At 40.2% G+C, this 24,663-nt stretch overlaps 2 protein-coding genes across 6 annotated transcripts in view; both read left to right on the forward strand.

Annotated features, from left to right (window-relative positions):
- LOC101171492 (F-actin-monooxygenase mical1) overlaps positions 1-6,055 on the forward strand; it is a 31,851-nt gene extending 25,796 nt beyond the window's left edge. For 4 of the 5 annotated variants that reach the window (XM_011477605.3, XM_023956905.1, XM_020704899.2 and 1 more), the window contains 4 exons: positions 571-651; positions 1,029-1,122; positions 1,235-1,308; positions 5,173-6,055. In XM_011477605.3, coding sequence (XP_011475907.1) covers positions 571-651; positions 1,029-1,122; positions 1,235-1,308; positions 5,173-5,366 — 443 coding nt within the window. In that variant the 3' untranslated portion in view covers positions 5,367-6,055. The remainder of the gene's footprint in view (positions 1-570; positions 652-1,028; positions 1,123-1,234; positions 1,309-5,172) is intronic. The other variant, XM_011477606.3, reaches the window with a different exon arrangement.
- An 8,255-nt stretch (positions 6,056-14,310) lies between these two features.
- LOC101164726 (calcium/calmodulin-dependent protein kinase type 1D) lies at positions 14,311-23,827 on the forward strand. The gene is made up of 13 exons (XM_004071001.4): positions 14,311-14,435; positions 15,585-15,696; positions 19,185-19,310; positions 19,395-19,469; positions 19,545-19,683; positions 19,824-19,947; positions 20,067-20,142; positions 20,857-20,969; positions 21,055-21,133; positions 21,349-21,436; positions 21,625-21,968; positions 22,056-22,145; positions 23,037-23,827. The coding sequence occupies exons 2-12, from the start codon at positions 15,611-15,613 to the stop codon at positions 22,111-22,113; spliced, it is 1,308 nt and encodes a 435-aa protein (XP_004071049.1). The 5' UTR covers positions 14,311-14,435; positions 15,585-15,610; the 3' UTR covers positions 22,114-22,145; positions 23,037-23,827.
- Positions 23,828-24,663: the final 836 nt, after the last annotated feature.

The raw sequence follows: 24,663 nt of genomic DNA on the forward strand, positions 1-24,663 counted from the left end.
GTTCTGCCTCAGTTTGCTAGAGCCCGGATTTAGAAACAGACCATAGTAGATATTATCTGATTTTATTTTTACCATCTAATATGACAAGCTGCTTCTGAATAGATGAAGCTGAATTACAGTCAGGCACATCATTGGGCAGCACAGAGCTGTAGCTGTGGGAGGGGGAAGTTTGTACAAACTGCTCCTTCTTTGGGTTAAATGTTCTCACTGCTTTTATCAAAGAAAATACACAGACACATCCTGGAAATTAGGAAGAAAGAGGACGAAATTGAGTTTGTTCCACATCAAATAAATGATCCCATAAATCTTTACGTTACCTGGATCTCAGTTGTTTTGGTTTCAATGACTGGAGTTCTTAAAAGCGCTGACACATTGATGCTGTTTGTGAATCTTTACTGTTTTCTAGTGCTCACTCTGCGTTTGCAGAAAAACAAAAACTCTAAGAAGCTTCTTTGTTGTTGGAGGACTTGCAGGCGGCTGCTAGCGCAAAACTCAGTGCAATTATTCAAACATCACATTAACTTCCGGTGTGAAACTTTTTCTTTTGTTTACATGCAATGTAACTGGTAGGACACGACAGTGACTCGCCTGCTGAAGAGTCTGAACCTCATGAGGAGCCTGAAGTCCTTCCAGCTGCAGGCCCAGACCCAGGTCCAGCTCCTGACTTTCTGATGCTCCTTCTCGTTTGTTCCACTCTCACTAACGGGAAAAAGGGGGAAACTCATTTTCTGTTTCGGTGTAACCCATGGCTTTTGTCGGGTGGACTTGTTAGGTTGTAAGGAGAGGAGGAGTTTAGAGGAAACTCCTCTGCGCTCTCCTCTCCATCATGGCAGGTGAAGCAGGTGGAGTCAAATCTAACCTCTCAGCTGACATCGTGAAGTTCCTCTGCTTCTCACATGACTTTTGTCTCACAGACGGCAACAGTTTACGATCCAGAGCTTCACTCATGTTTCTCCTTTCCCCTCCTCCTGCCATTATTCATTCATTCATTCATTCATTCATTCATGCGGTCTCCTCTCCTCCTCCAGCCAGCGGAGGCGCTCCAGACATGATCGAACAGTGGATCCAGCTTGTCCATGAGAAGAACGCCCTGGTGTCTGAGGAGTCGGACCTCATGGTGGCGTAAGTCACTGCCGTCTCGCTTGCGTGGTCAACCACACACCGTTGCATCAGCAGAGTTTTCAGCAGCTGCTGCTGATTCAGCAGGTTGACTGAGTCTCTGTTTGTCTCTCAGGTCCCGCCAGCTGGAACTGGAAGACAAGCAGAGTATGTTGGAGCTGGAGCTCAGGAAGTACATGGATCTGAAAGGTTTGTACCAGTGGATGTTTTCCTAAAGAGTTTAAATCAGACACAAAAGTTTCATAAGGGACACTTGGGGCTAAAAGCACGATTCTTACTATATAAAATGTATAAATGGTTGCTTTCATATATACATGTGTGTGTCTTTACTGTATGGAGGAAAATAAAACATTTATACCTTTTATTTAGAACAGCGGATCAGAATCAACAATACAGAACAGATAAAAACACCAAGGTTTAGAAAAAGAAACGGTGTTTATCCACACTTCTTGGTTAATTTCAGCAGTAAACAAAACCTAAACATCACTGTTGTATAATCCTTTAACAAATACTGAAAATATTCTCCACAGTCTTTCCATCCTCATTGTTCCTTCGACTACATTTAAGCCGAATCAGAATTCTTTCGCTACCCTTATGGCTTCTCCCTACCCCTATATTTAGCCCTCCAGACGGATAGTTATAGAAAAATAGTTACTGGACGTTACTCCCACTCGATGATGTCACCAAGAGTCGCCAGTTATTCACATTAGCGAGAAGCTGCCAGCGCTTGAAAAATGCATATCATCAGTTTTGAAACTTCAAAGTCATTGCTTACATTTACATGTAAACTTCTGTGCCTCAGACACATCCAATCCGCTGTGCCGGATCCAGAGCCCCCCACTGCGAGGGTTTCCCATTCAGAAAACCATTTTGGACAGCCCTATCCCTCCAAATGCCCCTACAATTTGACATTTAGTTGACTACCGTAACCGCTTACGCATTTAATGTATTGCCAGCAGATTCCGAGGCGGAGAAACGTCACAACAGCATGCATTGGAAATTCGTTTATGCATTAATGGTTGAAGAGTTAGGGAAGATTAAAGAATGGGTGTCATTTTGGTATCACTGGCGACATCTTCGCTGTTAAGAAGGTTATTTAAGCACACATCATGAAATTATGCACACATATGAGTTTGACCAAACTGTTGTGTGGATGCCCCAGGGGTCTGATTTACCCAGGAGTTCATGGTGGAGTCTTTAAATCAGACTCAAGTTGTGGCGGCGAACTCTTCAGAGCAAAAGGCAAATGTTTAAGACACACCTGGTGATGCTGTCATCTCCAGCTACATAAAGACCTGCACTGCCATCTAGTGTTTGACAGCTTAACTTAACCTTAACGTTCTGTCAAACTGGCCTGTTTTGTGTCATTTTTGTTGAAGGGTTCACATTCTTTCACACTGGAACATTGCCCCCCCCTATGCTGAACACACAGCTCCACCATAGGGAAAGTGTTTGAAATTCTTTTCAAACTTTCAAAGAAAAACTTTCATTCTGTTTTTCCATGTTTAGAAACATGTTTTACATTTCAGATTAGCTTTAACAATGAAAGACCCTAAAACACATTTTGCTCCAGAAATGTGCAAAATGCAGACTTTGCTCCAAGTCCTCCGACATCAGCAGCATGAGAGCATCAAAGCTTCATGAAGGGGGGGGGGACAAGGACAGCTGCTGAACGCTGCAGAGGCCAGTCCGCCAGAACCTTTTAAAATGGCTAATGATGACGTTACTATGGAGGCGTATTGCATTCAATTTAAAAAAAAAAAAAAATGGTGATGTTCGTTCTAAAATTTTCATGTATTAAAAACAAAAACAAGTATTTTTAGTTCAAATCTTTTCTGGGGTTTTTGTTATATTTTTTTAGGAACTTCAAGAGCAAAGAACTCCAAACTGCTCATGAAAACTATAGGATGAGCTGCAATAAAAACCTAAAAAAAAAGCCACAAAGTGTGCGTGTCATAGACAGGATCCGTTTAGTGTATGTCCTTGTCTTTATGTCACCTGTCTGTCTGTTTATGTTCTTCCTAGTTTATCCACAAACATAGAGAAAAACCTCTGGTTAGGTTTTAAATATTGACCAGCATGAACTGTTTATTTATTTTAGGAGTCAACCCTGTCGACTATTGGGAGCAAAGCAGTAAAGTCTGTGGCTGACCTGCTGGACGCTCACGTTGTGGGTGTGGTCAACTTTGTCAACTCTGCCATAAATTATTCTGTTATCATTTTTTTCCGAATTCGCTTTAATAATTTTTAGGACTACAACAGTTGGAGTCCTAAAGCGAGGAGATAACCAGTATCTGCTTGTCTTGTGGGGTCCAGATGACCCTGTGCCTTGGAGGCACTTTAACATTGGGAGTTGGGTCATCTAGACCCACTAGACAGTGCTCTGAACCTTTTTTCTTCAATGATTTGTGATCTTCACTGGTGTCCATGGATTACATGAAATCTTTCCACCTTTATCCACCTTTGTCATGGTAGGGAGAACACGTCAATGAAAGGGTGGGGTCATCTGGACCCCATAGGATAGCACAAGAGATAAGGACACGTCTACAACACGCATTACTGAACGCGCCGGTTCCCTCTAGGAGAACGAGTAATAATATTATGGATTTCTGTGGAGTTTGCTTTAACAATATTGAGTTCTTGTGATGTTTTAGAGATTATTTAGGGTGAGTTACTGACAAACTGCTGTTGTTTGTTTGGGGTGCTTTCATCTACTTTATTGACGGTCCCTGCCTGCCTCTGCAGCTCAAGGCAAACTCCGGCTGCAACTCATTTTCTGCATCACCACAGACAAAAAGAAACCATTCATGCTGGTTTCTGTTTTATTCTGTAATATTTGTGGATAAAGTAGGAATAACAGGCCTGTGATGTCGTCACAAACACATCAACAAAACATATCATGTCTGTGACACGGACACTTTGTGGCTTTTCTGCTTTTAATTGCAGCTCATCTTGTAGTTTTCATGATCAGACGAGTTTAGTTAGTTTGTAGTTCCTTTGCTTGTGAAGTTCACTGATTCTTAAGAGTCGGGACAAAACATGTTCCACATAAATATTTTAATGGAGAAAAATCATTCATTTCATATGGATTGTCTCACTATGTTCGATCTAAAGAAATGTGAAAACTGGTGTTATGTTTTAGCCTAGATAATTACTTAAAAATATATAAAACAAAATCATGAAAATCCAAACAGTAAACGGAACAGATTCCGTTTTTCTTTTTTAATTTCTTTTTATTGCTTTTTTAACAAAGTTTTAAACACACACAACACAAACACTTCCAGTGTACCATTGAGAAACACAGCATAAATACCCACATTCAGCAACAACACAGAAGGATTCGTCCCGAGAATTCAAAGAAAGGTAAACAGTAGTCATCAGGTGAGAGGCTGGGTTTTTGCCTGATTAAAACGATCCATAAAAGTCTTTGTGAATTTGTCCTGCCGACCAGTCAGTTTGTCAGATACCGTTATTGTGATGGTTTTTTTGTCCCAACTGTCAAGAATATGAGTTCTTAGAAATATTAAAACGAAAATCAGAAAAACAATCGAACAAAGATCACCCATCTTTATTTTGTTTTTTAAATTAAAAGCAGCACGCTTGCACACATTACTGCAGTTTCCTCCATACCAACACAAACGGCCGTTCATACGGCGGCTGCACCTTTAACGCCAAGGCAGACAAACGGGGATTTATCATTGCATGTCTTGGTTTGATTTAGCGCCACCAGCTACAATAGTCTGACTGAACAGTGTTCAGTGTTATTTTTGCTTTTGAAAATTCTGTGAAGGGTTATGGAAAAGCTCACGGAAAACCATAGCTAAAAAAAAAGGTATACGAAACCCTGATCAAACTGGGTTCATGCTTTTATTTTGGAAAACCGTAAGGTAGCACAGTTAGAAGCTTTGAAAGTTTATGAGAGGTTTATTTGATCTGCTGTATTTAAAAATGAACCAGGAAGCCAACGAAAGGAACACACAGAAGGGTTTAAATGTGCGTTTGTGCCGTTTGAATAAGTTCTTTTCTAACCAAAAGTGTGTTTCGGGCCCGCAGACAAGACGCCAGACGAGCTGGCGGCGGAGGAGAAAATCCTCCAGGAGATGATCGAGGTGGTGGACATGAGAGACTCTCTGGTTTCCTTTCTGGACGAGAAGAGGCAGAAGGAGATGAGCGAGGAGCAGGAAGCTTTCACCATCATGGAGGCCAAACGCCACTCAAAGATGGCGTCTCAGGTCCACTGGGCTTGAGACGCCGCTCACACGGACGAAAGCGTTGCCCCCGGCGTGTGAGAGCAGAGACTTTCACTTCCAGAACGCTGAGTTTAGAAAGCCAAAGAGGATCCAACAGATGCAACTGAGGATGGCGTGCAAACAACCTCATGAAAGCGGCGTGTGGCGGTGGAGGACGTCTGCTTTAAGTTTTAGAAAATGATTGATGGATGATGTTGAGCAGACTCGTCCCGTGAAGCGGTATCGCTCAGAAACGTGTAGAAAATGTTTATCTTGATTCTAAATTAAGTTTTTACTGAGCAAACATGACAAACGATCAGATGTTGGGTCTTTTTTTTTTTTTCCTTCTGCTTCATGTTTTTTTTTCTCTCCAAATTTTGGACGTTTTCGGACCGACGGTGCAGAAGTTCAGAGCTCAGTTCTTTTTATTGACGACCTTCAACAGGTTGCGGGTGGGATTTTCCTCACCTCCACCCACCATGAGATGGCGGTGGGGAAGTCAGAATGAATGAGAATCAACATAAACAACTGAATTTTCTATTTTTAAAATGCCATAATTTTTTGTTTACATGTGTTGCTGCAAATAAGCAAAAAAAAAAAGAAGCTTAATGTAGAGACTGGAAAGAGCCTTAAACCGCACTCATCCTCATCCTGCCGTTCTGTGCCGCCTCAACAGCACATGTCAAATAAAAATCGCACACTTTGATGTGTTCCTTTGCATGTTTCAGCTAGTATGGAGGCGTGTTGCAGCTCGTGCTCACTTCAAATACGTTAACACTAAACGAGCAGGGAGGGGCTTCTTCTTCTTTTTCTACTGCACCTACAGCTGGAAGAGGTTTGGTGTGAAATGTCAAAGCGGTACAAATCTCTTGAAGTTTTGCTCCAGGCTTTTTCTTTCACAGCTCTATTCTGATAACTGCAGTTTTTCATTTCTCCCCCATGATCAATTTTCAGTCAGCACTTCCGTGTTTTGAAAAGGACGCCATCCATACGTCACTACCAAATCAGAGTCCCTGATTGGTGACAGTTCAACTGGTTTAACTTTCAGCAGCCAATGGCGCCGTGTTTTGTACGTAGAGCCTAAGAACGGCGGTTTGAAACGCTCGAAGGGACACGTTAATGTGAGTTTTGAAAGCAGAAGCCTGAAATGCTCAAAGATGCATGTTTACATAAGGTTTCCATTGAAAGTGGTCACCTGAAGATGCGTTGCTGAGGCCCGTGTGATGATGGCTTCACAGCACACTTTGGGGTCATTTGGACCCCACCCACAGTCATGAATTAAGAAGGAAAATACTGAAGTGTCAAGAGAAAAAAAGATGTTAAAGTTTGAATTAATCAGATCCTTCTGAACCCTCAGAATACCTCCCATGGTTGCTGGAGCCTTTCCAGTTTAATGTTGACCCTGAACAGGTCTCCAGTCTGTTGCAGAGACACAACCACACACATGCACACCTAGAGACAATTTACAGTTACCAATTAACCTCTAAAGCATGTTTTTGGACTTTGGGAGTAAACTGGAGTGTCTGAGGAAAACACCCACGTACACGAGGAAAACAAGCAAACTCCACACAGAAAGGTCCCAGCCAGGAATTGAACCCGAGCCTTCTCACTATGAGGTGAGAGTCCTAGCCACTGTACCACTGTGAAAACCTTACTTTGAATTTCTAAAGTATTTTTCAGTTCTTAAAAATAAACTGACACATTGAAAATCTCTTCTGTTAAAATACTAAATTCATGTCAATTGAGTTTCATACATTCAGTGAAATACAGAAATATTTGGTTAAAAAACACAAAATTAGAACTTCTGAAAATGTTAAATTAACACTTAGAAGCTGTAATGAGTTGTGGCAGATGAAACTTTTTTCCCCCTAAAATGTCAGATGACCTGAAGATTGAAACAGTTGCGTCTTCCTCTGCTGCAGTTCAGAGGTCTGTCCTGAGGGGGGCAGATTACATCTAAATCAATCTCAATCCATGAAGTGGATCAGTTTATCGTCCATGCTTCCCTTTGCTTAATTCATTCAGCATTTTATTCAAGAATGACATATTTAGAGCTACAGGGGAAATTTTTTATCTTTCTTTACAAAGTAAAATACCATTAAGATAATATCTTAAAAGTAGACATATTTATTTAAAAAAAAAACAATTTCAAAATAAAATACTATTTTAGGTGCTCCAATATAAAGTCCAACTATCCTCATTTCTAGGCTGTAATTATGCTAAGGTAAGTGTAGATGGACACATTTTAGGATATTTTTCCTAAAAAGGTGGCGTAAGTCAAATAAAACGTCCCAGTTTTTCCTTAAATAAAGCAAATCTGTTTCTGGAAACCAAACCCTCCAGCGTTCACAAAGAAAACTTCTGCTTAAAAATCTGAAAAGAGATTTTGCCTAAAATCAGATGTTTTCCAGATCAAATTTCTCAAAGTATTGACGATGTTTTTGTCTTCAAAAAGTCATTACATTTGACTGAAAAATGACTGAAAACCTACTTTAGTCTTCTGTCGAGTGTAATCATTTATTCAGACACTAGACTGAAATTCTTTGGGGTTTTTTGTATTCTTTCATTGAACAGCTGAACAAGGAAACAACACTACTGACAGTTTTTTTTAGAGCTGCACCACTGTTGAGCTATTTACTTTTGAACTTTACTATACTAGAAATGACATGTTATTTAATAGCAACACTATATAATAGTAATACTTAATTTGTGGGAGCAAAATATGTTTTATTTTTTCCATGTCAGGACACGGTACTATTATGATGCAGTTGCAAAAGAAATGTTTTGTTAACAGAAATTGAAAGAAAAAGTTCAATTATTAAACTCTTGGCTGCAAAATGTTTCAAGTCTTTTGTTTACTCCAGTTTTTCAGAGTTTCTGACCGACAGTTAATTTACTCCCAGACGTAATTAAGTTTTAATTAACCAACACTCTGAGTTGAACATTTGTTGGAGTTGATTATCAAAGAGCGTCTGTTGATCCCGGTGACCATGTGGTCTAATGTGGTCCCTCTTTTAGCCGCAAGCCTCATTATATAAGACACTTCCCTGATCCATTCAGTCTAATCCTCCAGAAGGTTCATTCAGCAGCAGGGATCAGAGGAGCCCTCTGGTTTTTTTTTGGTTATCTAACAAGCTTCTATTGCATCACTTTAATGACCATCAAAGCTTAAGTCCTGGTTTATTCTTTTGGGGAATTAGAGTTCATGCAAGGTGGCATGTGCTTTTTTAACAGTTTGTCATTTGAATATCTAAAGTCTGTGGTACTGGAACATATTACATGGGGGGGGCGAGAGGGGGGCAGAGCAGTTCGGAAAGGTGGCAAATGAGCAGAGTGGAAGGCCATTGCAAATGAAATGCGTTTTTCAAACTGTTTTACTATTGTTATTAATACTAAAACAGCTGTTCTTTTAAGCGAGGCGATTTTACTAATGTATAGCAGTAGAAAAATGCTTTTTTTTAAGTGTAGAAACTCTTAAAAGCCCAGCAGGGCCGGCATACACGATACAGGGGTGTAGCAAATTATTTGGGGGGGCTCAAGATTTCAGTTAAAAATATAACATTTGTTAGTTTTTTAATGCTTGAAGAAGCTTGTATCGATGATTTCTTAATTTTTGTCACTATTGATATCAATATTGACTCAAAAATTTGGGGGAGAGTGGGGAGGCAAAGCTTTTTGCATGGGGGGCAAAAAGCCCCCCCCTTAGTTCCACTACTGTATATAAAAAAGCTTTTTAAAACTTGCAATCGCTTAAATGTTTATTTTTGGGAGGATAGTCGTAATGGTTTGAGTTTTTATTTGTGAATTCGTACTACACGGGAATACAAAATAAAAGTACTAAATTACTCTGTAATCCCTTATATAACTTTGGTAACATGCAAACACACCTGTGGGACTGAACCTCTTGATTCCCGCTGGCTGTCTTTTAATTGGCTTACTGCTCAAAGATGGACTTTACCTTCACGGAAACAAACACATTTGTACAAATGGAAAGACTGGATTTTAAAAACAATATGAATGACATTAATTTTGTTCATCTTTGGTCCAGGATAATAAAGCACACTTCCCTTCCCCGTTGCTCTATAATCAAACATGTTTAACACGTCTTCTTTTCCATCCAGTCCAACAAAAAACTGATAGAAATATAATGGATATAAATAAAGTTTAATCTGAATTACAAAAGGGTTTTTTTCAAATATACACCTTGTGTGTCAGAAGATTCAGGACAGCAACAGTAAAATTAGGTCCAACACAAGAGGCCTTCAGCTCTTATCTGTTTGCTCAGCTGTTGGACAGGAAAAGTCATAAAAAACAAAAAAAAACATGTTTGTATTTTTGTACATACAGACAAGACGGACATAGACTTGTTTCAGCAATGCTCATCACTGCAAACACTTCCTCAATTAATCTTTAGCGGACTGTTTTTTTTATCTACACGTTTAGGGCAGAAAAGTATTCATGAGTCATTGATTGTGCAGGTCGTCCCACTGAAAAAGAGGAGTTTGTTTTGTAATCATCATCATAAAAACACTGTAAAAAATCCATAATATTCCATTATCCATTCAACCATTTTCTGGACCTATTTACTCCCTTTCTTGGTTGCTGGAGCCTATCCCAACCCCTGTTGGGAGGGTACAGCTTGGGCAGTTTGAGGAAAATCACATTGTAGGATTTGAAAGAATTTAGAGGTGCAGAGAATCAGCATTTGGTAGGTAAAAAAAACATAACAAGAGGTCATCCTGTAGGTCCTTATCAGGTTTGAACGCACTAAAGCTAGGGAATTGCTCCCTTCTTTCATTTAGATCTCCTCAAAAAACTATGATCCTTTGGGGCTTTTGAGACTTTCCACATCCTCCTGACATTCCTTGTTAGATTCAGGTCCAGAAATTGGCTGGACCACTCCAGAACCTTGAAATGCCTTGTTATGCAGTCACTCCTTTGTAAACTGGGCCCTGTTCCAGAAAGCAGGTTATTTGAGTTACCTCTGTAAGTTTGAGGCTAAGGAAGCAGATAACCTCAGCTTTCGGTTCCAAAAACAGAGGTATGTTACAGGGTATGTCAAGTTGCCATAGCAACTGATGCTATGAACATAACCTGGTCTGGAGCAGGTTTAGTTGAAGGTTAGTTTGTTTTCAGAGAGGTGAACCAGCATGACATGTCCATTTGAAGATGATTTAGTGGATGAAGAAGCTCAGACAATACTTTTTCCACCATGACAGGATGATAAGACCACATATGGATGTTGGAAAGATAAACCTTTTTACTTTGATCTAACTTAATTATTTGCTTCAGTTAAGATAAATATTTTTTTTAGTTCAGTCAACTTAATAATAACACATAGTTTTCAAACAGTTATTTTACTTTCATTGAAATTAATTCAATTAAGTAGGTGTAACTTTGGTGCTGCTGTTAGATTGGCAGTGGAAGGAATTGTGGGATACCATTTCCTTTGCCTGTCTGGACGGATTTGTTTAATATATATATATAAACTCATGTGTTTACTTTGTCCATTATTTATTTTCTCCAAGCAAAAACTCTGTCTTTTGCTTAGGAGCCGTATTACTTTTTTGATGGACATATAATCTTCATACGCCGTCATTAAAATCTCAGACCCCGTCTCACTGAAGTATAGCAGTTTCTTTTTTTGTCCACGCGTTTCCATGGTGACTCCGGAAATCGGCGATCCATTAAGAATGTCTTAATGTACTTGCTGTGCACGAGCATTAACCCAGGGTTACCAAGTCGAGCGTAATTACGCTAACTCATATCCGATCTTTTAGAACTGACATACCCAGAGTAAGCAAGTTCAGGGGGGTATTCCAGAAAGCAGGTTATGCTAGCTCCCACGGTAAGTTTGAGGCTAAAGAAGTGTGTTTTCGGTTCCAAAAACAGAGGTATGTTTCAAGGTATGCTTAGTTCCCCTGGCAACTCATGCTCTGAACGTAGTTATCAGACATTTATTTTATTTACATTCAAATTAATTCAATTAGGTAGGTGTAACTTTGGTGCTGCCGTTAGATCGGCACCGCAAAGGATTGTGGGATACCATTCCTATTGCCTGTCTGGACGGATTTGGGTTTAAGTGTGGGTTTTTGACCAAATGTGTTAAGTTGTTTAGCTGTTTTACTGTGTTTTGCCGGGTTATTTTGTCCTACTATGCTCAAGTCTCTGCACCATGAGTGAGAGGGAGGGAGAGGATGATGAATTTATATAGCACCCCTACTGTCAAATACCATATTGACAATGTCAGAAGGTTGGTAAGTGAATGTGAACCCTCCGTGTTCAATACTTCTTTCTTTTTATTGTTTTAAAAATGAGTATATCTGCCGGCTCAAACTTAGACATATGAGAGTTCAAGAATTACAATAAATTAAGATGGAAAAAAGATTAATTGAATTGGAGTAATATGACATTTTGTTAGATAAATAAGTAAATTTGAGTTGTATAAACACAAATTAAGTTTTATTGACGTAAGAAATTAGGTTGAATAAATTTAACGCATTTACTTACCAATAGAAGTATTTCATTTAAGGTGGCAAAATTGGATAAGATATATATATACATGCGTCATAAGGAAAATGGAAATAAGATCAGAAACTCGTGCGTTTACTTTGTCTGTTCTTTTTCTCCAAGCAGAAACTCTTTCTTTTGCTGATGATGCAGCCGTGTTACTTTTTGATGGACGTATAATCTTCATACGCCGTCATTTAAATCTCAGACTCCGTCTCACTGAAGTATAGCACTCTGTTTTATTCTCCACGGGTTTCCATAGTGACTCCGTAAATCCATTGAGAATGTCTTCATGTACTTGCTGTGCACGTGCATTAACCCAGGGTTACCAAGTTGAGCGTAATTACGCTACCTCATATCCGGTCTTTTGGAACCGACATACCCAGAGTAAGCAAGTTCAGGCGGATTTCAGCCAGAGTTCAGGGTTAAAGTCAGGGTAGTTTAAACATGCTTTCTGGAATACCCCCCTGAGAAGCAGCTTTAGCAGTAGACTCCTACACTCCCACTGTGCAAAGGAACGGTACAGGAAGTCATTCCTGCCATCAGCCATTTGACTTAGCAATTCATCTGTCAGTCATGGGTGTACATGAAAATAAGAGTTTTGCCTGTATATTTTGCCTCTCTGTATATTTTGTATTTATTTTATTTTATGGTGCTGCTACTACTGAATTTACCTACGGGGATTAATTAAGTTGATCTAAATCTTAATCTTAACAACACACAAAAAAAAAAACACGCAAAAGAACAATGCCACTCAAATTAAAAAAAATGAAAACAAAACAAATCAATACAAACCAAACCGAAACACAACTAAACTCAACAAATCAAAAAAATATAACAAAACGCACAAAACGTTAAAATACAAAAAGCAAAATAAAACAACAAAAAACAAACAAAAACAGAACAAAACAATAAAAAACAAAACAAATCACACAAAACATTACAACACCAAAAAACAAACCAAACAAAAAATACATAATAAAACAAAACAAGGGAAAACAAAACAAAAAACAACACACAACAACAACACATCACAAAACAAAATAAAATGAACCAAAACAAAAGAAAAAGAACACAAAAACAATACAATGCAATGCAAAGTCAAACCAAAGCTACACAAAAAAACTAAACGTTGGATTGTTTCAGGCAGAGCGGTTATTTATTTTTTATTGAAGTCCTAATAGCAAATTTACATTCATTCAAATAAAAGACAATCCATCTATGGGAACACAATGACCCAGACAACATTTTCTGTTCACTCTTATTTGCAGAGACCTCCTTAAAGCTGTAAACAGTTTCATGAGAGTAACTCCCCCACTCAGTGTTGTGCTCACAGCCTTAAGACCTGTTGTTCTCAGGACATGGTTGCTTACTTTCCCGTGCTGTTAGCGGTCTGAAATACGTGATCAGAGAGGCTCATCTGTTTGTTCAGCACGACGTGTCCTTTGCCACTGCTGTGACTGAGAGGTGACATGAGCACCTGCTGCAGATTAATAGATAAGCCTGTTAAAGGTGAAGTCTGAGGACTGCATTATAACCTGTCTACAGGCAGAAACCTGAAGCTGCACTGTGGAGAAATGACGCAATACTTTTACATCTCACAATATTATTACCAACCCAACTCCCAATGTTAAAGTGCCTAGGATAGCACAAGGGTTACAGGGTGAAACAGGTGCTTCAAACAAAAAAGGCTCTTTTTTTCAGCATCTCACTGTAAAGGAGAGCACATATATGTGTCTTTGTTTCATTATTCTTGATAGTCACTGCAGCTCTGCATCCCCATCTTCTCACAAACAGAATCAAACGCATATTTCACATTCCTTCATTCCTCACCCTCAATACTCCACCCATTCTTACAAAACCCCGCCTACAATGGCTGGAAAGGTACATGATTGGCTAGAGTTGTTAAATTCAAAAGAAGTGGTTGACAAGTCTGCAACAGTCCCCGCCCCTTTTACATTTATTGTAGGATTTTACATTTATTTATGATTTTACCCCCCACCCAACATCCTTCTCTCTCCGTCTCTCCCTCCTCTTCTTTTCTGTCCGGTCCAACAACAACGGTTACTTTTAATCTTGATTTTCATATGTCATCCATCATGCGATAATTGCTACAAAAACAGCAAAAACACAATGTTTAATTGGAGTGGGTCCTTAATGAACTGAAACAAGTCCAGTCCTCAATGTGGGCGGGGCATGGCAAAGGCGCAAACGGGATTGGTTGAAAATGTGTCTTTTTTTTGACCCCCTACCAATCACTTAAATATTGAATGATGAAGAGGAGAACACATGTAAACAGCAGGTAATCCCTGACGGATTGTAAAGAAGCTATAAACAATAAAACAGTCCACCTGTGTCGCAGACACACAGCACACCTGCCCTAAAGCCACGCCTCCTGACTGCTGAAACTCTGCCGCGTCCACTTGGAGACGGTTGGCCCCGCCCCTCTGTTGCCTCCTCAATCTCCGACGTGACAGCGGACTATATGTAGCGTTCCCCGCTGCGCCGCGCGTCCTGACGCCGCAGAGCTTTTGGCAGGAGAGTCAGAGCGGAGCTCCGTCAGCGCACAGCTTCTCGGTGAGTCAGCATCTCCTCTATGAATCCTTTTCAAGCTTTGCTTTTAGGTTGTGTTTACATTGATTCAGAATGAGAGCTGTGAGGATGCTGGAGTCCTTCTGTTATATGATCAGCATCCATCTTTTTTTGCTTTTTATTCTGAACATATTTGACTGCAAAATGTGAAAATCACTGATGTCCAAAAACATGCTTCATAGGTTAATTGGTTAAATTTCCCCTATAGGTGTGAACGTGAGAGTGAATGGGTGTGTGACTGTGGCCCTGCGACAGACTGGCAACCTGTCCAGGGTGTCCCCTGCCTTCACCCATGAGTGGCCGGGATAGGCTCCAGCAGCCCTGTGACCCCAAAAGGGACATAACGGGTTTAGAAACACTGATGGAACAACACGCCTCCAAAGCTCTTATTTTGAAGGGCTCCTCCTTGAGAATTGTGCTCCACCGTGCTGCAGCCTCATGTGAATTCATTCACAAAAGTTCCTCTTAAAGTTCACGTCAGGACGCTCATTTGCAGCGTTTTAAATGAGACGTCTATTCGAACCCTGCAGGGATTTGTTTCAGGATGTTCCTGTGAATTTGTGAGGTCAGGTCCTGAGATCAGGAGTTACTAATCCATTATATAAGAAAAAGAGGACAGGAAAGCAAAGTGGGTAACCTGTTGATTTGAAGTGCCTGTAATCCGCCTCAGAGCCTCCTGTTCTCCTGCCTGTGGCTCCTTCTCCGGCTCTGACCTGATTCAACATGAGATCTGGAAACCTCGGTGCAGCCCTCACTTGTTCTCTGAACTGCCTTTTTGACAAAAGTATGTTTCTCCTTTGACAGTTTTGGGTTTGCAGGCTTTGATTCTGAAGCGTCCACAGACGGTCTGGGTGACTCAGAGCAGCACCTAAACCCTTTTGTCGGGCATGCAAACATGACCGGCGGCGACCTCCAGACAGTCTGAGCAGCGCAGACGCGCCAATCTTCACACCTACTTTGTGATAACTCAGCAGATATAATCCCCAGATATTGTCCGTCCATGCTTATGATGAAGGAGTCTGAACATTAATCAGGGATTAATTCTACTGCGGCACGTTTGGACTTTCCCAGCATGCTCGAGCAGGAACGGGGGTGTCGAGTGTGACACCTGTGCTCCTCTGTTTTCTCCTGCAGAAATCCCTGCTAAAGCAGCTGCAGTCATGGGGCGTCAGGAGTCAGACCACATGTGGAAGAAGAGCACGGAAAACATCCAGGAGATCTTTGATTTGATGGAGGAGCTGGGATCGTAAGTACATTTCACTGGCCCGCTTTCCCTGGAGTCCTCTCCTCAGCTGTTTACAGACTTGGTCATTTGTGCTGCACAGCTGGAGGTCGCAGAGAGATTAGCAAAGAGGCTGGAGGCCGACTTACAGGCTCAGACAGCAACAGTCCGCAGACAGGATAAGTTCATTCATAAAAAACCTCCAGGCTCTCATGAATGTTGTCCCACTGCAAGGTTACTGCTGTCAAAATAAAATAACAAGAGTAAAGTCAGTGATTCACAGAAATCAATTTAATATTTTCAAAGACTGACTAAATTAAAAGTAAAAAAAAAAAAAAGTTTCTGTAGAGTAGCAGGAGTTCATTAGAAAGTTGCATTGTGGGCAGGACTCCATGTTGCCGCCCAGCACATTTTCTACATCACAAATACAATCTTTTTCCAACTGCATTTTTTTAAAATCTCTTCTTGATTCTCAGTGATTTGAATAAAAGACTCAGAAATACAATTTTGAGCTTCATTTTCTCTATATGTTTCCTCCATCATCAGGAAAATGCCCCAATAACGTGTTAAAAACACCAAAAACACGATTTTCACAAGAGTGGAGCTTGAAAATCGTTGTCAGATTGCAAACGGGTCAAAAACACAAACACTACATTTATTAAGAGAGCTACTAAAACTGGCAGATCTAACAAGTAGACTAGAAATCCAAAAGTTAAATTTTTGACTTAAAAAAAATCTAAGTGTTATCACAGACACTTAGTAAGTAAAAACATTCATAACATGTTTTCGTCTCTGAAGGAAATTAAATTTAAAGAAGTTACCTAGTTAGAGAAGGTCTTTGGGACATTTTTACATCCATATTGATCATCTGTAGCAATATCATAACTGCAGCAGCTATCAGTCAACAGTCAAACTAGCGGACTGGATTTTCTTTGCACAAAAACAAGGCTGCGGTCTTTTGAGTCTATTAAATTGACGTTTTTCCCAGATTTCCACCTCATACTGTTTCATTACACACACAAAAAGGCTTAAAGAGTACTTTGTCTCCTCAGAACCCATGGGGTCAATTTTGGCTGCTGTGATTCTTTATTTTATTATTTTCCTTTTTTTTTGGCTGCCACCCAAAATGAGCAAACAGACCTAAACAAATAAACTCATGTTTACTTCCAGAGCCTAGACAATACTGTTCTTGTGGTCTCCAGGGTTAAATAATACCAAATATGGAAATATTGTTCTTTTACTTTAGTTTAAAAAAAAAAAAGAATTAAAAATTAATTTGATCTGAAACTATTTAGAGCTTTGGAATTGACCACAATATGTCCATCACTCCAGGATCGTTTTACATCTCAGTTTTAGAGAGGGTACCCACATTTCTGCAAGATCTATTCTCTATTGCATATTTCTCTTAATTTTGTCTCGATCTTAAACGTTTAGTGCTTAATTTTATGCTCATTGGTGAAGCTTGTTGGATGTAAAATTTTGCATTGTCAAAAATACACTGAAAAAATGGAATCTTAAAGTAAAAATGTCTTACGTTCAATAAAAGCTTTCATGAAAAATAATCTTATCAATAAAGTTTTTCAAAAGCAAAATAATGTTAGTTTCAGAAAACATGTCTTAGTGACTAGGATTGTTGTCTAAAAATAAGAATTCTTTGTAATAAGACCGTTTTTCCCTTTGGGAGATTTTCTTTGACAATTTAAAGAACATGTTCTTTGCAGTGTAGTGCTGTCATTGTTTTGCAAGATGCAAAGAAAACAATTACTTTCTAAAAGTCAGTTAATCATCTTTTGAGGTGTTTAGCCTTAGCAGTGCTGGCCTACTTTCTGCTGCGGAAATCTGAAAACCGTCTCTTGCTGTAAAGCTTCTAATGAGCAGATGATTAAAAAAAATAGACAAGCCAATGTTCCAGCAGGCTAAAAACAGGAGCAGAAGCAGCTGCCAAAAGCTCTCATCCCAAGATGTCCGGGATGATTGGGTTGTTAAGGAGGCGAGGCCCTCCTGATCTCACAGCGTCATACAGCTCAGTCAGTCGGAAGCAATTACATTTTATTTCCCCAAACAGCTTTTGAAAAACACACAAAGGAAGGGGTTTGATGGAAACGTTGATACGTGTGAGACATCGGGCGATGGGTTTCTCTTTTGAGACTGACTCAGAGGATCAGCTGGGAGGGTGACTGGATCTCCTGACTCACCTGTGAAGTCCTTCATTCATAAAAGAGCAAACCCTCTGAGTTTTCACGACGCCTCTCGGGCGTGACTTTTCCTTTCCTCTACCGTTAAAAAAGTGAAGGGAATCCAGAAGGGACTTCTGATTGCATACGTCCCCAAAGTTTCCCCCACTGTGACTCATCACACGGAAGGCAAATTACATCCCAGTGGTTCCTAAGCAATAAAGACCCATGAAAATATATGGAAAAACAACAGTTGTACCGTCAGTGTTCAACTTTCAGGTCTTTACCATCAGGACTATGGAGAAAAAAATCAGAATCAACTTCCTATAAATTAGTTGTGCTGTTTTTCCGAAAGAAATGTGGGTCACGGTGGAGACAGAATGTCCCATGTATGCAAAGCCCTTGACACCTGCTGTTACCTGGCCTTTTCTCTGCCGCACATGCTCAGTCCGTGCGCCTGGAGACTGCAGCCCGCTGCTCCTTCCATTGCGTCAGGGATAAAGGCTTTAATCCCCCTGGTGGAACAACCAAGGCTGTGCTGAAGATAGCATGGCTTCAGAGCAGAATAATGAGCTTCTGACATGCAAATGGTTAAGCCACAGGTCAAAACTCAAGAAGTTATTCAGAGAATTTGGAATTAGGAGTCTTTTCAGATTACCGGTAATGCTAATTAAAGCAATCCAGCTACTGCTTTGCATTCTTTAAAGAGGAAGGAAAATGGTGTTTTGGGTGTTTTTAATGTGTTCTTGTAGCATATTTCTCATGGTGGAGGACATATTTAAAGAAAATTAAGCTTAGAACTCCATTTCTGAGTATTTCTTTTTCGAAATTCTTGTAAATCAGGAGCAGACGGGAAAAAATGCAATTGCAAAAAGATTGTATTTGTGACGTAGGAAATACATCATCCATCTGTAGATGCGTAGCTCCGCACTGCACTGATGATGTTAGATTGATGGTGTGAGGGGCTGAAAGCTAGCTGGAGAGAGTGTAGACAGAAAGCTCTCAGTTATGGGTGGCGGGACAGGGGGCGGAGTTGCTTTTTGTGGCTAAAAATGTCACATTTATAGTGACAAAAACCACAGACAACACTTTGAAAACAAATCAAAAGACATTCGCAGTGGGACAGCAATAGTGATTTTAAAGAGCCTTCCCTAATACATTCAATACTTGCATCCTTTAAACCTAACAGAACACCAGTTCTGATGAAGTCCTGGTGGTCTTTTTACATGAATAAGAAAAACATTTTTATTTGATTAAGGGGGCGCTGCAAATCTCTGCTTTGAAGCAGCAAAGGACATGAGTAACAGTGCTGCTTCTTCATCTTGTTTCCGTGAACAGAGGGGCGTTCTCAGAGGTCTTCATGGTCAGAGAGAGGAAGACCGGAAAGAAGTTTGCTATGAAGTGCATCAAGAAGAAAAAGAAGAGGGACATCAACCTGGAAAATGAGATGGCAGTTCTGAGAAGGTAAATCACTAATATTCTAAAACTGCTTTTATTCTGTCGTCGAGTTATGCTACAAAAACTTTTTCTGTTTTCGTTTTAATACAGAATTAAACATGAGAATGTCGTTGGGCTGGAGGATATCTACGAAAGCCGGACCCATTACTACCTTATCATGCAACTGTGAGTTTTTCTAACTTTATAATTAGAGTATCTGAGTAAAATTGCAGTTTTTTATTGTTTGCGCCTCTTGTTCAGTGTTTCGGGGGGCGAGCTCTTTGACCGCATTCTGGACCGGGGGATGTACACAGAGAAAGATGCCAGCAGAGTGATCCAGCAGGTGCTGCAGGCTGTCAGCTATCTGCACCAAAACGGCATCGTGCATCGCGACCTCAAGGTGTGAATCAGCGAGAAGAATTTGAAAAATATCAATGTTCAGCCCATTTCATTCATTCATTCATTCATTCATTCATTCATTCATTCATTCATTCATTCATTCATTCATTCATTCATTCATTCATTCTGACCTCTTTGCAGCCGGAAAACATTCTGTACTACAGTCAGGATGAAGACTCCAAGATCATGATCAGTGACTTTGGACTGTCAAAGATGACGGACACCGGCATCATGTCCACAGCCTGCGGGACCCCAGGATACGTAGGTGAGGAAAAAAAACAAAGGGACTTTTTTTTTTTTTTTTACTAAATCAACCGGAACCTTTTTCTTTTTTTCTTTTTCTACAAACAAATGTAAAGATTTCTCTCTTTGAATCCCTTACAGCCCCTGAAGTTCTTGCACAGAAGCCCTACAGCAAGGCAGTAGACTGCTGGTCCATTGGAGTCATCACCTACATCTTGTAAGTTCCTGTTTGTTTATTTATTGTGAGTTAATTTCAAAGATAAGAACTTAGTTTGTGTTGTTAAATCGAGTTTCCCAAAGATGCAATTGTGTATCACCGTCTATAAAGCTGCATTTAAGCTGCAGGTTTTAATGACTTTAACTCACATCAGATTGAAAAAATAATTGACTTTACACTATTTGGACAGTTCAGGCTGCCATTAGAAAACAACACGGGCAAAATATAAAAAAATAAACCAGATAAGTGTCTATTTTGGCTGCTAAGTACAATTAACCTTTGGTTGTATCCACAAAATGACACTAAAGCAACCATTTCAGGTTTTTTAGAAGAGTCTACACACGGTCAAAGCGGCAGAAAGTAATTTCTTTATCTGACCTGATTTAAAGGAAAATGTGGTTTTGAAGCTGCATAACTTTCCATCAGTTTGTGTGCACTTTCACATCATTTACAGACAACAATCGTCATGAAGCTATGCAAACATGAAGCAGCAAAACCTAGTTTTTTTTTTTAGATATTTTTTAGGTTCTTTCTTCTCTTACTTTTACTTAACGAGACAAATATAAAATTTCAGCACAAATTCTGCCTTCAGCTGGTTTTCTGAGGACTTGTCTTGTGTAGACAAGACAAGTAAAAGGCAACGCTCTAAAAAAATGTACCGATGTGTGTGTGCTCTTAGTCCCCGTCTCATTGATCAGTTTCATGTCATTGCAGGCTCTGTGGATATCCCCCATTCTATGAAGAGAGCGAGACGAAACTCTTTTCCAAGATCATGAAGGCGCAGTACGAGTTTGACTCGCCTTTCTGGGATGACATATCTGAATCTGGTAAATACACAAAGTCCTCACACACGTCTGTTGAGCATCTGCGATACACCGTTTTACCCCTAAAATGTTGTTTCTTAATCCCCAGCGAAGGATTTCATACGGAACATGATGCAGAAGACCCCTAGCATGCGGTACAGCACAGAACAAGCACTCAGACATCCTTGGTAAGGAGAAAAACTTCCCAGAAGTCTCAGTTCTGCATTTTGCAAGGGATAAAAATCCAAAAGGATATATTTTACAAGTATATTAAACATTTTAGCTTTTAACAGACACAAGATAAAGAAAAAAAGATTTAGTTTGGAATCTATTTGTCATCAGGTTTCACCATCTTGTTGGATGATTTCAGTTTAAAGTTTTGTTCCTGTTTCTGCTTTCACAGGATTATTGGGAAGACCGCCCGCAGCAACGACATCTACTATTCTGTCAGCACCCAGATCCAGAAGAACTTTGCCCAGACCAAATGGAAGGTCAGTCCACACTGCATATTTGGTTTTAAGCCTAAATCTGTTAAAGCTAAATGATCCTAATCCTCCAGATTAAGAACAACATTTGACTAATGACAAAGAAAACTGATCTAGTGATAGTTTCTGCCATTCAGGAAAGATAGTTGTCACCATGGCTACAGATGGAATCTCCTCTTGTCTTTGTGTTCTAGCAAGCCTATAATGCAGCTGTTGCCATCAACCACATGAAGAAGCTGAAGCTGGCTCACACAGAGCTGCCTCTGAGGCAGACCAGCATCCCTGACATCAAAGTCATTGATGTGTCCTCCCCCACGAAAAACCGCAAACACCTGGGCCTGGACAGGCCGGAGCCCAGGGCCGCTGAGGTGGTCGAGAAAGGGAAGCACCACATGTCTCTGCCCACGAGCCACGTCGACCTGAAGAGCCACGTCCATCCACTGCAGGCCAGCCAGAGCCAAAGCGACACACACCACGCACCCTCCATGGCTGAGCAGGGAAAGCATGCATACCACTCAGAGCCGGCCAACCTCAACGGGTCAGTACCGCCACCGTCAAACCTCCCGACTGACTGGAAACCCGTATGCGGCTGATGCACGATTTTAATGTTGTGTTCTGCTTTTAGGTACACCAAGAATCACAGCGGGAAACCTCTGCAAACTGGAGTTTGTGCCGTCATGTAAAAAAGGAAGAAAAACAAAAAGCATTTTACGTGGTAGGTTTCAAGACTCGGATTTAAAGACCCACTCCAATCATCCTTTGGTCTATTGGAAACTCTTTCTCAGTGGCCTTTTAATTATCATTATTTTAGGCAAAAATTAAAAAACCTATGTCGGTTTGTAGAACATGCTTTATGAAGAGATGCAGTAGTTAATAATATTAATGGATTGGACTTTTTCTGCGCTTTTCCAGACGCTCAAAGCGCTTACAATGTGTCCATTATTCATTCACTCCTCATTCATTCTTGGTGATGGTAGCTACTGATGTAGTCACAGCTGCCCTGGGGCAGACTGACAGAGGCGTGGCTGCCAGTTCGCGCCTTCGGCCCCTCTGACCATCACCGGGACATTCATACACATTCAGTGTGGAGCCACACTGGAGGCAAGGGGGGTGAGGTGTCTTGCCCAGGGACACGGCGGGGGTTGGCTGGTGGGAGTGGGGATCGAACTGCCGACCTGCTCAACCCACTGAGCCACTGTCGCCCAAGTTCCTTAGAAGTTGGCCTCTGTGTTGTGGGTGGAACTGTTGGCACAGAGTAAGTCTGCCACCTTCCAGTCCCCCTTCTGTTTACCCTCCCTCCTGCTAGCTATCAGCCCCGAAACCTCACATTGGAGCGGAGATGGGAGCTTGTGGCCCGCCCTGCATATTTTCTACATCATAAATACAATGTTTTTATAAACAGCATTTCTTCATCTGCTCCGGATTCACAACAATTTGAATAAAGTAATACTCGGAACAGGAATTTTAGTCTTAATTTTACTGCTAAAACTTGCTAAAAAACAACATTTTCATCAGAGTGGGTCTTTAAAGCAACTCTATTTTTGTTCTTTGGAACTGCCAGCTGGTTATCATGCATCTCACCCCCCTGTGCTGCTGCCCCCTGCAGGTCAGTGCTGCTACTGCTGCTTTGTGTCAGCCCCTGGTCTAAACCCACAGGAAGAGGCGGCGGACCCTCCAGTGGACCCAGCAGTCGACAGGATTTATGTGCCTACGAAACCTCCCAACCAACACATACAGTCATTTATTCAACCGAAACTCTCACTTCCAAACGTATTCTGTGTTTTTGGAAGAGTTATGACGGGCTCACCTGCTGCTGGGAATGGGGTAAAGGGGGGGACCCTGAGCTCTCTTCTTTAAAAAGCTTTAAATCAAGTTTTCTATGTTATATTATGTTTTTATTTATTTTTAATCATAACTCAGAGTGTTGGAGTTATTCAAGCATTTTGCACTTTATTTTTTAGTCATTTGGATAAAAAGACAAAGAATTAAAAACTTTATTTGCACCTTATTTTTTTAGAATATTGCAGAAAAGAAATATTAAAAAAATAAATAAAACTATTGTTCTTCAACTGATTTTAAAGTGTTACGATGAGGCCAATTAGTGCTTTACATAAAAACCATGCGTCTGCTGTGAATAAGCAACCGTGTGTGATTTTAGCAGATGCTAACATTTTTTTTCTTTGTTTGAACTGATGCAAGATACAAATGCCAGGCTTTCAATGTGAAGTGTATTTTAACTGGACAGAAATACATATTGTTTTTGTGTGCTGGAAGTGAAACACAAAGCGTTTGTCCCCTCCCCAGCTGTGGCAGCTTTGTGTTGAGGCATGAACAGATATTGCTTTTATGGATGCAGATATTCTGTGTGTCTAGAAATAAAGTTTAAGTAAATCTGAATTACTTGTTTTTCTTTTTATCAACAATGACCCTCTGAACTATTTCATTGAAAATACTTACTTTGCAGAGTGGTGTCATTATTATAAACAGTATTGAGTAAATTACTTCTAAAAAGTAATTGATTACTTGACCTAATTACTGAATCAAAATTGTAATTAGATTACTTTAATCATTACCTATTTGAAAAAGTAATTCACTACTCATTACTTTTTTTCCTCTCATACAAAGTCTCAAGGGGAAAACAGCACAAGATTCCTTTGTCTTTTATTTAACTTTATTTGTAAAGCAATGACTGTGCAGAGGATGAACCCAAGAAATGACCTGGCTTCATTAGAATTCAGACAAAAATGTGAGAAATGACACAAAAATAAGTGACAACATATGGTCTATGCCACTGTCAGATGTGAAAAAAATGTATATCTTTATCCCTTGTGCTATGAGGCACATTAAAGTTGTTTCATCCACATCAGTACATCAGATTCAGAATCACTTAATTTGCCAAGTACAGTGCATGTACAGGGAATTTGACTTCAGTGACCTGTGATGCCAGGTCTCTGCTCTGCTGCTCACCTGCTGCTCCTCGGGGATGGGAGGACTCCTCGCAGCTTCTCTTTTCATCTCATCTTTGAGCCAGTTTGGAAAGTAAAGTGACTGCAGCAATGAGGGCACGTCCATGCTTTACTCGATCTCCAATTCTGTGTGTACATGCGTTCGCGTCTACGCCAGTAACTCAGTTGTTTTTTTTTTAACTTAACCTCTGTTTTGTCTTATTTAACTAAGAGAAAATGTCAAAACCTACGTTAAAAAATAATGAGGGTTTCTATTGTTGAGTGATT

The sequence above is a fragment of the Oryzias latipes genome, chromosome 7 (assembly GCF_002234675.1).
Source record: "Oryzias latipes chromosome 7, ASM223467v1".
Taxonomy (NCBI): domain Eukaryota; kingdom Metazoa; phylum Chordata; class Actinopteri; order Beloniformes; family Adrianichthyidae; genus Oryzias; species Oryzias latipes.